We start from the raw sequence: 13,203 nt of genomic DNA, 5'->3' as shown, positions 1-13,203 counted from the left end.
TCGGGTTGCACCGACGCGGTGACGTTTGGGAAGCTTACCTTCCCGTTGGAACGGCAGAGTAAGTGTTTATTCTTATTGTCGATGACTTGCACTCCACCTCCAATTGTTCACGTGGTATCGGCTTAGGGCTACGCAGCTTGTGAGGTAGTACCTAGGACGGGAATATCAGCAGCAGATGCTATTTATCGTTGAATTTCTCCAAAGAAGACTCCGGTTTGTACTAGGTACTTGAATGTATTCTGGAAATGGGTATATGGTCTTAGCTCCAAAACGCGAAAGAAAATCTATAACAAAATAAAATAGAAAAGAGAACAGACACAAAGAACCCCCTATCGACCCCGCTCCACAGACCTCAACGACTCCCAGTCCCCTGAGCCCCTTCTGGCCCGTGGCCGCCGTGGAAAGTACCTCCTCGTCCATCGCACACCGATATTCCCCGTACTACTCTGACTCCATCGCGACGGGAAATACTCACGCCAGGAAGGGATAGGCTCTCGGTCGTGGCGGCCCCTCCGTCTGCTATGGCTATAGTTCAGTAGTTCGTCGTCCCGGTAGTTGCGCTCTTCCCGCTCTTCCACGTCGGCGTGCTTGCTGAATTTGCTCTTGGACCTTGAGACGGATGGCGCTTTTGATTCTGAGGACTCGGGGGATTCAGGGGCAGCCTTCGCTTTCTTCCATCGGAATAGTAAGGCGATGAAGAATAAGACTGCTTGGACGGCAGCGAAGATGAAGTCGTCGACGATCGGCCATCCAAGAACACGATACCACGCAAAACTATTCGACGCAAGAGTTGAATCAAGGTTGATTCGCCCGAACCAGAGGATCCCATTTAATCCGAAGATGATGGCTTGTACCCCGAGACCAATAAGACTAACCCCCATGTCCGCACCAGATACAGTCTTCGAGGAGGCCTTCATCTCCCAGATTTGGAAGAGGAGTGACAGGGCGCTAAGCACTGTGATGATCGGGTGGATGTAGAAGAAGTGGCCGTAGAAGAATAATGAGATGGGCCACTTTCTGTACTCTGTTGGGTGGAAGTAGCCGAATGTATTTGTCGTCGCGTCGATGAATAGCGGGACGATCGAGATGCCGAGGAAACTGGCGTAGAGGGCGATGGTGATGACTTTGTGCTTGAGCTTTTCTTTTGGTGCGTTCCAGATTGTTGATAGGAAGCTGGTCAAGAGCCTAGTATTAGCCTTTGTCTTTTGAACGAACGGCAATATCCGGAAATGACTTACAGCACGCAAAAGCAAAACCAGATGACTGCCACATGCGCGAGGTTTATCCAGTCGCTGGCCTTTTTGGGACTATGGATGAAATGCTCGGCGTCGGGACCGGCATTGGGATCCGTACTGTTGTTGACGAGAAGAAAGAATATGTCTGTAAAGTGCTCTGTTGCGCATATCGTGTTGATCACGAGATATGAGAGGGATATTCCCGCGGCAGACTTTCGCTTCCAGATTTTGTAAAGCTGGGGGACGAAGGACGCGGTTGTTAGAATCGTTAGGATGCTAGCCAGGTTAGCAGGTGAAAATAGCGACAAATATGACCAGTGAGATGGGCAACATACACTCTTAGCCAATCCGGTGTATTGAATGAGCCCATGGCGAGGACCTATAAAAGGAATGTGGATGAGGAAGTCGGATTTAGTGTTGGTGTGGTGGAGGTGAGAAGTCCAGAAGGGGGGCACCGCAGATTTTGTACGCGACTCTGGGGAGATAATGCAGGGATTGGGGAAATGTGAAACGAACGGCTAAGCTTGTTCCAGGTGCTTGCAATTCGATCCATCCGATTCAGTCCTCCGAGGATCATTAAACGGTGTGGCGATCAGCCTTGCTTTACGGCCCGTGCGGGCATGACATTGAGCTGCAGGTGCCTGGATATGATGCTTTGATTGAGGCGTTAGTGAGGAAATCGCAAAATACGATAGTTCCTTCCAATAGTATTATTTGGCTGGGCGAAAACGTCAACTTGATTATTCCGATCGTGCTCATACCTGCAACAAATCTCTCGCAATGGAAGTGCTGAGACGCGATTACGCGGGCAGGGTGAGGCAGCCGCCCACGTACCACCTTTTTTGAAATGCAGGGAGATCATGGAACGTGATCGTTTTGCGGCTCTCTAGACATCGGTCGATTGGGCCGAGATCTTGTCGATCTTCGATGAAACGCCATCGCCTCGTTTCCAGGACCGTTCCAGACTTATTAGGGCTGCTGAGACAATTGGCCAAGCCGATGGCTGAAACACGCGCGATGCTGGATTTATCGCAACAACATTTCAATTATAAGGCAATAGAGGCGTTCACCGCGTAAGAACATGTTTTCGCCGTTGATATATTGAGACCCTTTGCTGGGATCTTTTCCCAGTGGTTGGTTTATGGGGGATCTGCGCTCCACCCCCGCTTCGTCATCCACGTGTTTGTAGACAGCATCACGTACCTACAGAGTCTAGATCGACCGAAGCAACCCAAGTCAGGGCGACTGCATAGAGTTCGCAGTCGATCGTCATCACTCAGGGCGGAGTTTTCAAGGGAAGCTGAAGCACTGATTTGTTTCGCCCGCGGAGGCCCTAAGACTACGTAGCCTACGGACGCAGATGCCCATCAGTAAGGACCAGCTGCGCTTCGAAGAGTCATTCTTTCTAAAGATACTAAGATGGCGATTATGAGCAAGTCCTGGAATATCATCATCAATCAACAAGCAATGAGTCAACTCATGCACGCCAATCCATTAGGCATCTCGCTATCTCAGCCTCCAATTACCGCGGCACAGTCATCCCATTCGGTGAAAAGGCAGGAATAACACATTCTGCCAGACTTCACTTGCAAACCACTCACTGTTGCTGCCTCCAACTCACGATGTCCCAGAACGATCTTCCGCAAGAGCTGCTCGACAACATCGCCGCGTATGTCTGGCATGAAGAAGACCTCATCAAGCTACGAGATCTCAGCCACCCAATGACCCGCGCAGTTTACCGTGAACTATTCAGTGCACAACGTCACGGGCCTCGATATCGAGCTATGGCGCATGCATGTCGAAAAGGCCTCATCCCATTTATCAGACGGCTCGTGGTCGACTGCGGTGTGGATGCGAGTGTCGTTCGGATTCCGTATAGGTTTCCTCGGCCAACGGCGCCGACGCAACCCAGGGAATTTGCACGCAAGATATATGATTTGGGGTTTGAGACGTCCACCTTGATGATTGCTGCTGCAAGAGGTCAAGTTGATGCTTTTCGGGAATTACTTGCGCTTGGGGCTAGGATTGATGTCCCTGGTGTTCAGCAGAAGGTTCACAAAATGCTGGTCAAGCGGATTTGCTCTCCTGAGGATGACTGGGGTCTCTTACGGGCCTTCTTCGAGGCAGGGGTGGATTCTCAGATACAATCCGAGCACCACGCCTCTTTCACTCTACCGTTGCTCCATGTCATTCAAGCTCCAGGTCAACCCTTGCCGCCCGTTGAACAGGTGCGGCTGCTATTAAAGAAAGGGGCCGCGAATTTTGTGAATGGGTCTCATTCGCTGTAAGAGAGCTTTCGTGTATAGCTAAGCTCCCAGGTGTACCTGCATTCACTCTGAATTCGAGCATGGGCAACCTGCAGCCTACGAGATGTCGGCCTGCTGCCCTTACCACGCAGGGAACCTGTTATCAATATTAGTGCCGAAACTTTCTGAGGTTACCGAACCGATGCAAATCGCCTGGAGGTCAGGAATGCGTTCCTGTTTTGTCTGGTGCATGAGAGATTGGGGCACCACTATTTCTCTGTATTCATTCTATATACATGCTTGAAATCCTAAGTCATACGACGTATAGGTAGAGCTGCAAAATGTCCGGGACATTGAAGTAGGCAAGACCATATATTGCTACGTGCTGGCAAACGATATGCAGAAGGGAGGCAGCTAATTCTCAGGAAGTTCAAGGTTCTTTACCCTCAACACTTTGTGCGTTATAGATCGAAAACATCTTCTACTACCTACACTAAAAAAACATCGCTCTCTCTAGGGTCGAGTCCTGGATTTGTGTTGAACTTGATACAATTTTGTATGAAACAATTATACGTTGGATTTGCACCATAGAGATACTCCACGATTATAACAATCCATGATCAAACCGATATTTTCCTTATATACCCTAGACACAGGACAGGTTTTGGCACAAAACAATTCTGAGTTTCTTGCGCTGTCGAGCGCCATAACCTCAGCCTTTCAGGTCCAGGCCTTGAATCCCCGAGCCAGCATCAATGACTGTTCACCCTAGCCAACACAAACCCATTGAACAATGCAGTCGGAAACATAGGGTGGGACACCGCAAGCGGCATAAGAGTAGCTGTAACCCTCTCATCCCTCCCAATCTTCGTGAGGGTGGACTCGCTATCCGCCTCAGTCTCGCCCTCCTTGATCATATTTGCAACAACATCATCAAGGAAAATACAGCCCCCGGGGCGCGTCAACTTAACCGCCCAGTCAAATTGTTCTAACTTCTCGTCAAACTCCGCATCAATGAAGACGAGGTCGAACTGCTTTCCTTCTTCTGCAAGCTTCGGCATGACGTCTAGTGCGGAGCCCAGGATAACGTCGACGTCCAAGCCCTTGACATTTTCGAGTGCAACTTCGCGGTGTTTTGGGTCGATTTCGATACTCGTCACTTTGGCGCCTGCTTCCGCGAAGCAGATGGAGGAGTATCCGCCTAGGGTTCCGACTTCGAGGACTGTCTTGGCGCCCATGAGCTGGGTCAGAATGGACAGATGTTGCGCAGCAAGTGGGAGGACGCTAATCTGGGGAAGGCCCTTCGCTGCTGAATTGGTGAGGGCTTGCTCGAGCCTGGGGTTGGGAGGGAGAAAGGCAGCTCGGGCTTGGGCGTCGATGGCCGGGGCCAGCTTGAAGTTGTCGTATTGGAAGAGGCGGTCCATGATTTCTGGGGGAGTAAAATATTTGTTTATATACTGTAGAGATGTTTGAAGTATGGCTGTTGATAGATTGCATCTTTCTGTCGAGAATAAGACGTTTTTATAGATCGTGACGAATAAGCCGAAGCCCCGTCTTAGGTCCGTCAATAAGCCGCTTCTCCGTGAATTTGCCGAGCATGACAGCGTTGACCGTCTATCCTCGACTTTTCTTGCCAAATTCCCGAGCCGTGACTCCTCGGCCATTGGAAATAAGCGTCATTCCACTATGCATCCCTTGATAATAAATGGTCCTCTGAGCGCTGGGCATGGCATACCCCGGAGTGACGTGCTACTCCCTTTACAGGCATTGAATGTCACGGGATTATGCTTTGAGTCCTGCACAAATCTGCACAGCTTTATGTCAGCACCCTACACATTTAATTATGCACTAGGATCTCCTGATCTCGATCTCCTCAGAATGTAACTCGCGTCGACAACCAGTCTCCAAGTAACCAGCTCTTAAGCTAGGTAGGTATATCGTAGGTCTCTCCTTCCATATGATGAGTCTATCTGACCCGAGCAGGTCGCTCCTTCCTCCGCTCGATCGCTGTCCCATGCGCCCGGGGAAGGCGTGACCCAGCACTCCCATTGGTACCCACCGCACCTTCCTGTTCCCACTATGGCATTGGGAGGAGTAAGTGCTAAATTTTGGCCTTGTTCACTCTTTGTGTCCTTTACTGAGGAATATTGCTGCTCGTTAACGTGTTGGGGGCGTGTATGTGGGTTGGGATCGGAAATATATATTTGCCCCGGGCATTCCCGTACCCCGGATTGTGTCGAATTTCTTGGAGTGGCACTACAAGAACAACTTCGACATAAGTGGTCCCACACCCAGTAGGACTTGTTAGTGAAGAGATGGTTTAAATTACGAGACAGTAAGGACATCGGTAGTTGAAGCAGCGACCTCTTCGTTGGATAATCATAACGATACACGCAGTAAATTCAGCAAAGATAAGCACCTAAATACTAAACGACAACCCCCCGTTCGCAGAGATAATACTCCCAGTACACCATCCGAACTCCGGGTTACAGATCGTCGCAATCAACCCCGCAATCTCCTCTGCATAAGCAGCCCGTCCGCCAAACTTCTCCCCCAAATCTCGTACCTCAGGGCTATCTGTATCTCGCACAGGAACCAACGGCGTAAGTGGGTTCCACCGTGCAAGACCCTGCTTCACCTCGTCGGGCGCAGAGAGGTACATATCTGTCATTACAGGGCCCGGGTTAATGGCGTTGACGGTCGCGCGCTCTGCTAGTTCGCGCGCCCAGACGCGTGTCATGGCTTCCATTGCGCCTTTTGTGCCGGCGTAGAGTGTTGTGTGCTCTGTGCCGACCTTTGAGTTTATGCTTGAGAGCATGACGATGCGGCCGGAGCGGTCGGTGGGGAGGTACTCCTTGCAAGCGGCGGTTAGGAGGATGGGACCGAGGACATTGACTTCGTAGATGCGGTGGAATTCATGAGGTACAACGGATTCAAGGGGGCCGATGAAGAGGATTGCGGCGTTGTGCACGATAATGTCGATTTGGAAGGAGCCTGTTTCCTTGTTGATGAAGAATTCTTTTGCTGAGGAGACGACCCGCTCGCATTCTTCTTTGGTGGTGATGTCTGCGCGGATGGGGAGGGCGCGGATCGAGTATGTCTCTGAGAGCTCTGAGGCTAGTGCTGCGGCGGGCTCGTCTGAGGACTGTGTTGCGTAGTTGATTATTACATTGCAGCCTTTGCTGGCGAGGTTGCGGACGATGGCGGCACCAATGCCTGAGTTGTTAGTCAATGTTGTTGATATCTCTGGTGATACGTACTACGCGCAGACCCAGTGACAAGAGCAAGCTTGCCCTCATAGATGCGAGGAGTAGCCATGACTGCGGAGCTTGAGAGTGTTCAGAATAAACGAGCAAGAGGGGCATGACGTGGACATCATATATCCTCCACGCGACGGACCCAAGCAGCCAGGATCGAGCTTGATCCACTCTATTACAGAAGAGGGGCACGTTATTCTATCCCGTTATGCACGTGTCTTTAATTTAATATTGATATGAAGGTGTCTATTTACAACGACTCCAGGGTATATACATCGTAAATCTACCACTTTGACAAGAACCCTCCATCCACTGGGATGCTGATCCCGTTCACATACGACGAGTTGTCAGATGCCAGCCAAAGTGACGCCTGCGCGACTTCATGCGGTTGACCGAACCTGTTCAGACTGCTAACCTTTGGCGCGAACTCGTCGTGGGTCGTGCCCATGATCTCGAGCGCCTTGGCGGACATGTCGCTCTGCGCGGGTTAGAAGGTTGAGCCATGCTACGAAGGGAGAGGAACTTACGAAAATAGCACCCGGCGCAACGGCGTTGACTCGAATGCCGGTTGGACCACCCTCGGTTGCGGCATGCTTCGTCAGTCCGAGAAGAGCGTGCTTTGCCGCGGTGTACGCGGGCATGTTTGGTTGAGGCATGTATGCGTTGATTGAGGCGATGTTGACGATCGAACCCCTGGTACCTTGCTTGCGCATTTGCTGCATCGCGTACTTGCAGCAAAGGGCCGTTCCAGTCAGGTTGATATCTAGCAGCCGACGCCAGTAGTCCTCGTCAAAGTCTGTGAGAGGCGTCGAGTCAGGCGTAAGGGCCGCATTATTGATTGCTACATCCAGCTGGCCGAATGCCTTGACGGTCTCGGTGATCAAGTTCTGAACATCCTCTGCCTTTGAAATGTCTGTCTTGATGAAGCAAACTTCACCAAGCGACGAGAACTCCTCTGCTACCTGCGCACCCTGTTCAGCTTTGACATCGGCAATAACAACCTTGGCCCCAGCGCGAAGGAAGACCGAAGCAGTGGCCTTGCCCATGCCCTGCGCGCCACCAGTAACAATCGCCACCTTGCCCTTGAGGACAGGGAAAATAGGTGCCTCGGGAAAGTCCATGGTGCAAAATGTGTGATGTAGATCAATTGAATGACAGAAGGAAAAGGAGGGTTGGCGTGGATTGGCTGCCTGGAAGGTGTCGCGGGATGGGACTTTATGTGCAGCGAGTCTGGACTGTTTGACCGCCACTTGAGAGATTATCTGATCCTGCAAGGAGCCCAAGAAGTGACACACTTTACCTGGGGGTGGGCCGTGAAGTTGGACTTGTGCCGGGCCGTTGCTGTTAGTTTGAGAGTAGTGGAGGGGGTTCTCCGAATAGGAAAAGGAGCCCTATCTCCATACTGTCTTACCGCTGTGGATCCCGCTGCCACCACTGTGACCACCCTGTGTGCCTTGCCAAGGGGGCCACTTTCAAGTGTAGACTTGGTCATGATCGGCATCTTGCCGAGCTGTCAAGCTAAGTATGCTCGTGCAGCTAGTGAGGGAACTAAAATGATGCCATTGGTTGATCGGCTAGTAGGAAAGTACCAATCTCGGGATTTGGGCTGCACCCTTGCTCGCTTATGGCGCTAGTAGCAGCCATGTGTTTTGAAGAACGCTTGCACGCTATCTGCACCACGTTTTTGAGGGTAAAGAACCGCCGGGATGTTAAGAGGTCTTGCCTTGTAGAGTCTTAGTGCTCCGTCTCATGCCACCCCCTGTCGCACTTGTTTGCCACGCGGCAGGATCCTGCAGCACTACTGAGCGACCAGGATTGAGTAGGGTAGGTTTGTAAATAGAGTAGAGCTAGGGCAGGTTGGTCAGTTGGTGACCAAGGCAGGAAAGCATAGCGGGTGCGGGCCAGGGGTAACTGGTAAGTTGAGGCCGAACTCGTCTAGTCCTAGGGCGGGCTGGTACTAAATAACAAGACCTCGGAAGTAGGGTGAAGAGTTTTCTTCTTCTCGCGCACCTCTGATTTCTCAATATCGTTGCAGGGAGTTTGAACAAAGCAGCCAACATGACTGAGAAAGAAGACAAGGAAAGAGCTGCTGTTGATGTTCGCAGTGTCAAGGGGGATGCTCCTGAGACCAGTCTGATCAATATCTTGGTACTTGGTCCCAATCCTCACATGCGTGTCTTTAGCTAACCTTTCAGGTTGTGGTCACGGCGTGTCTGGGAGGGTTCATGTATGGCTTCGCTGCCAACGCCCTCTCCGGATCTTTGTCCCAACCGACATTCATCGCCAAGTTCCTGAGTACCCCAGACGCGACAAACATCCAGGATGGTATGCTCAGTGGGTATGTTAAGAGAATCTGAAAGCCCTTGAGCTCATGCTGACAATCTCAGATTTCTGGGAGGTGCCCTTGTCGGTGCTATCTTGCAGGCCCCCCTGTCGAACAAGTTCGGTCGTCGCATCGCAAACCAGGCTGCTTCTGTGATTGTCATCATCTTTGGAGCACTCCAAGCTGGATCCGTCAACGTCCCTATGTTCACTGTCTGCCGTGTCATCTGCGGTATTGGCGGCGGTATGCTCTTCTCCAACACCCCGGTCTACATGAGTGAAGTCTCTCCTCCTCACACTCGTGGTAAGATGGTTGGTCTGGTAGGTGTCGGAGTCGTCACTGCCTATATCCTGTGCGCCGTCTTCGCCCTTGCCTTTACCTTCGTCGACTCTCCCGTCCAGTGGCGATGCATCTTTATTGTCCTAACTGGATTCGGTGTCATCCACCTCGCGTCCCTGTCCTTCATCCCCGAGTCCCCTCGCTGGCTCCTCCAAAAGGGTCGCGATGAGGAGGCCAAGTCCGTTCTCGAGTATCTCCATAAGACCAAGAGCGACACTCGCGCCGTCTTTGCGCACGCCGAATTGAAATCGATCAAGGCGCAGGTTGAGCTGGAGAAAAACACTCCTCATGGCTATATCCATATCCTGAGCACCGCATCCCACCGCAAGCGTGCTGCTTGCTCGATTTTGCTCTGGGTCATGGGTCAAGGAACCGGTATCACTGCTATTGCCAACCTTGTTCCGACCCTCATGGGCAGTCTCGGCTTCGATACCACCATGCAGCTTGGTCTTGGTGTTGTCTGGACAATTTGCGCCATTATTGGTTGTGGTATCAACGTTCTCTTATTGGATCGTATTGGACGTGTTAAGCTCTTGAGTAAGTCCCTCCACTATTATTTTTTCGACTGAGCTAACATTTACAGCCATCGGTGGATTCGGTAGCGCCGCCATCATTGCCGTCATGGGAGCACTGTCCAAGTACTACCTTGGATCCGACTACAAGCCTGGAGTCAACGCTGCCGTCGCGACGTACTTCATCTTCGGTGCCTTTTTCACCTCCACCATCGAATGCACGGCCTACGTGTATGGGTCCGAGATCTGGCCGACCCATCTCCGTAGCGAGGGATCCACGATCGCTTTCGCCAGTTTCTTCGGCAATGCGGTTGCGTACACGGCTCCAGTCACTCTGGCTCTTTCCACCGTTGGCTGGAAGTACTACATGGTTTTTGTTGCCGTGACTGTCGTTTCGACGGTTCTCATTATCTTCTACTTCCCTGAGGTAAGGATGAGATCCTTTGGCCCCTAGCCCCTTTTGCTCCACAGATCTAACTCCTTACTTTACAGACTCAGGGTCTCACCTTGGAGGAAATCAACGCCAAGTTCGGTGACAAGGTGGAGTTGGAGCTGCAGGATGCTCTTGCTGCCGAGGATGCAAGCGTTTCTGACACCACCACCGCATGAGTAGGTCAAGTTTGAGAGTGCATGCATAGAGGGTGGGGAGACGGGACACCCAAGTAGTACCATTGACTCACAGCGAGTTTTGGGATTGTGCGATTACTTATTTTTTGTTTTTTTCTCATTGGACGTGTTAAGAATATATCTACGTAATAAGTTATCTACCCCGAAGTCCGAATTCTGCATTTCCGACAATGTCCAAGTAACCGAAGGCCCGGTATACCCAATCCTGTGATGAACCATGTCACTTCATCTAATTCACTTGGCAATAACGCCTCTTGCATGCCACGGGACAGCTTAGCTATCATAATCCCTGTCGGCCATGCCGTTAATTCAAGACCAACGTGTCCCGCTTAATTAAACAACAAAGACTGCCTTTTAGCAACTTAACAGGCTTGCACACCTTTGGCAGGAGCACGGCAGGGCGAGCTGGATAGCGCGTTTTTGGTAGATTAGCTAACAATAGATCCCAGTCTAGCCTACGCACCATCTCTCCTTAGTGGCTGGTTAGTAGATGATCGGGCCAGTTTAGATCTGGACTACGCGGCCGGCGAGTGCGTAAGAGGCTTCCCCGGTGGGATCGGCAGCGCGGCCCGTTTCTGCTTAAGACAGTTGGTCGCCGAAGTGGACTGCCAGATCCACTTGGATGCAGTCTGGAGTGTGCGACGGACGGTAACCGAGGTGCCTTGACTATAGGCACGGAAATGTCGTCCCATCCTCTCACAGGATAATGGCATTGTCTGGAATCCCTTTTGGATTTCTTCAAAGTGGGTGAAGACTCTGAACTGAAACATTCACCAGCTAAATCTAGTTGGAAAAAGTACATGATCGGCGCTGTCACTCGCCTCTGAAGACCTTTAGCATCATCCTTTTGTAAAAATACTGCACTGTACTCCGTAGTCACTTGCCCTGGCACGACCTGCCCTGACCCCTTTCCTTGGGATTCCTGCGCCGCCTGTTCGCGAACTGCAGAATATATTAGGGGTTCATAACTCAGAGACGGTTTCATCACCTACCGTTTTCTGAAGAATTGGCATTCGCGAGCACTGATCAAGATGGCGCTGCGTCAAAAGGGTCCTACGCTCGTTGGCGTGCTTTGGATGGAGACGTTCTTGTGCATGGTGGTCCTTGCTTTGCGGTTCTGGACGAGGACAATGATTTTGAGGAATCCTGGTTGGGATGATATTTTGTTGGTTATTACTTGGGTGAGTTGAGATATACATACCCCTTAGCCCTCTCGCCTAACGATGTCAAGGTCTTGATGGTTGCCTTTGCGGGACTATGTACTGCGTCTGCGACGTATGGAATGGGCGTCCATGCGTCGGATCTTTCCGACGACGAGATCAGTCGTGGAATGCTGTTGCTACTAAGCGGTCAAAGTGTGGTCGCTGTTGCCATGGGCATCAGTAAATGCGCTGTTTCTGCTTTTCTGATGCGCATCGTCGTCAACAAGTGGTACGTCTGGCCCCCTCCAGCTGTAGGACTCACTAACCAAACAAAAGGCACAAGGCATTCCTGTGGTTCTGGAACATCACTATCATGGCACTGAGTATACTGCTCGCCGTTGTTGTTTTTGCGCAGTGTACCCCTGTTGAGTCGATTTGGGACTCTCGCGTCAAGTCCGAGGGTTGTCCCATCTCCATGCCGAAAGTGGCGACTGTCATGTGCGGTATGTATCTACATCACGTTAGATATGTTCTCCCTAACATTGTAAAGCATGGTCCGCCGTTCTCGACTTTGTCCTAGCGTTCTTCCCCTGGTACGCCCTATGGCAGTTGAACATGAAAAGGAAGGAAAAGATCACTATCTGTATGTCCCTCAGTCTGGGTGTCTTTGCTGGTATCTGCGGTATTATTCGGACAACTGGTCTCGGGGCATTGACTGAGTCAACCGATTATCTATGTACGTCCCCATCCATTGACTAACGACTATGGTCTGAACTAACAACCCTCGTATAGACGCAACAACCGACTCCGTCATTTGGACCAACTCCGAACTCACAACCACAATCGTCTGCGTTAGCGTACCTGCCCTCCGTCCTCTCTACCGCTCCATCCGTGGCCTCACCTCCTCGAAAGACGCCTCAAACTACAATAACCCAGGATCATATGGTAAGATCAGTGGCAACAGGAGTAGACAGCCGAGCTATGGGATGGATACACTGGTTACATCTGCAGTTCGACGGGACGGAAAGAACGTCGAGGCCGACGAGGGAGAGGATGTTGATACGAGACGCATTCTTTCGCCCCGTGGTGACCAGCAGAATATTTACCAGGTAAGGGAGGTTATTGTTTCCTATGAGGAGAGGCGGCCGGGGGAGGGATCGGTGCCTGATAGTCCGCCTGTTAAGGCGAAGCAGCACGTTTGACGGCGTTGTTGAAACGGGTTTTATTTCTTTTGTTACTTTCTCTTGTTGTTCTACTATATACCCATTTAGTCTCCTTCTCAATATACCTTTTATGAACACGCATTAGACGCTACGCCGCCATGCGTCCAATTCACCAATTTCTTCCCCTTGACTCTCATGCCCCCGATGAATGATATTATGAATAGATTTTTTACGGGATTAAAAAGCTTCCCAGTGCAGCCAGGTAATTCGAGTAGGAAGGTGTTAACAAACTTATTGTGCTCTTGTCTTACATAGGATATCCGTCTTTCATGGATCTCTATACTCGACGTCCCAGAGAA

The 13,203-nt window shown here is 51.1% G+C and overlaps 6 protein-coding genes across 6 annotated transcripts; 3 read left to right on the top strand and 3 right to left on the bottom strand.

Moving 5' to 3' along the window:
* Positions 1–329: 329 nt before the first annotated feature.
* BDV14DRAFT_199539 (uncharacterized protein) lies at positions 330–1,605 on the bottom strand (the record flags this gene model as incomplete). The annotated part of the gene is made up of 3 exons (XM_073773291.1): positions 330–1,173; positions 1,239–1,511; positions 1,571–1,605. The coding sequence occupies 3 exons, from the start codon at positions 1,603–1,605 to the stop codon at positions 330–332; spliced, it is 1,152 nt and encodes a 383-aa protein (XP_073628729.1).
* A 1,252-nt stretch (positions 1,606–2,857) lies between these two features.
* Positions 2,858–3,523, top strand: BDV14DRAFT_199538 (uncharacterized protein; the record flags this gene model as incomplete). Its single annotated transcript, XM_073773290.1, has 1 exon — positions 2,858–3,523. One exon carries the CDS (start codon positions 2,858–2,860, stop codon positions 3,521–3,523), a length of 666 nt encoding a protein of 221 aa, XP_073628728.1.
* A 571-nt stretch (positions 3,524–4,094) lies between these two features.
* BDV14DRAFT_172053 (O-methyltransferase) lies at positions 4,095–4,956 on the bottom strand. Its single transcript, XM_073768528.1, has one exon. The coding sequence runs from the start codon at positions 4,903–4,905 to the stop codon at positions 4,234–4,236; it is 672 nt and encodes a 223-aa protein (XP_073628727.1). The 5' UTR covers positions 4,906–4,956; the 3' UTR covers positions 4,095–4,233.
* Positions 4,957–5,900: 944 nt separating this feature from the next.
* Positions 5,901–7,859, bottom strand: BDV14DRAFT_208523 (SDR family NAD(P)-dependent oxidoreductase; the record flags this gene model as incomplete). The annotated part of the gene is made up of 3 exons (XM_073775423.1): positions 5,901–6,725; positions 7,073–7,216; positions 7,266–7,859. The coding sequence occupies 3 exons, from the start codon at positions 7,857–7,859 to the stop codon at positions 5,901–5,903; spliced, it is 1,563 nt and encodes a 520-aa protein (XP_073628726.1).
* A 937-nt stretch (positions 7,860–8,796) lies between these two features.
* BDV14DRAFT_189329 (general substrate transporter) lies at positions 8,797–10,521 on the top strand (the record flags this gene model as incomplete). The annotated part of the gene is made up of 5 exons (XM_073771180.1): positions 8,797–8,886; positions 8,934–9,076; positions 9,126–9,937; positions 9,984–10,339; positions 10,405–10,521. 5 exons carry the CDS (start codon positions 8,797–8,799, stop codon positions 10,519–10,521), a joined length of 1,518 nt encoding a protein of 505 aa, XP_073628725.1.
* A 1,049-nt stretch (positions 10,522–11,570) lies between these two features.
* On the top strand, positions 11,571–12,883 carry BDV14DRAFT_199533 (uncharacterized protein; the record flags this gene model as incomplete). The annotated part of the gene is made up of 5 exons (XM_073773289.1): positions 11,571–11,720; positions 11,771–11,970; positions 12,018–12,184; positions 12,232–12,417; positions 12,474–12,883. The coding sequence occupies 5 exons, from the start codon at positions 11,571–11,573 to the stop codon at positions 12,881–12,883; spliced, it is 1,113 nt and encodes a 370-aa protein (XP_073628724.1).
* Between the last annotated feature and the right edge of the window lie 320 nt (positions 12,884–13,203).

This window comes from Aspergillus stella-maris, assembly GCF_047715825.1.
Source record: "Aspergillus stella-maris strain CBS 113639 unplaced genomic scaffold BDV14scaffold_23, whole genome shotgun sequence".
NCBI lineage: Eukaryota > Fungi > Ascomycota > Eurotiomycetes > Eurotiales > Aspergillaceae > Aspergillus > Aspergillus stella-maris.
The sequence above is the reverse complement of the archived record's forward strand: the minus strand, read 5'-3'. Positions and strand labels throughout refer to the sequence as shown.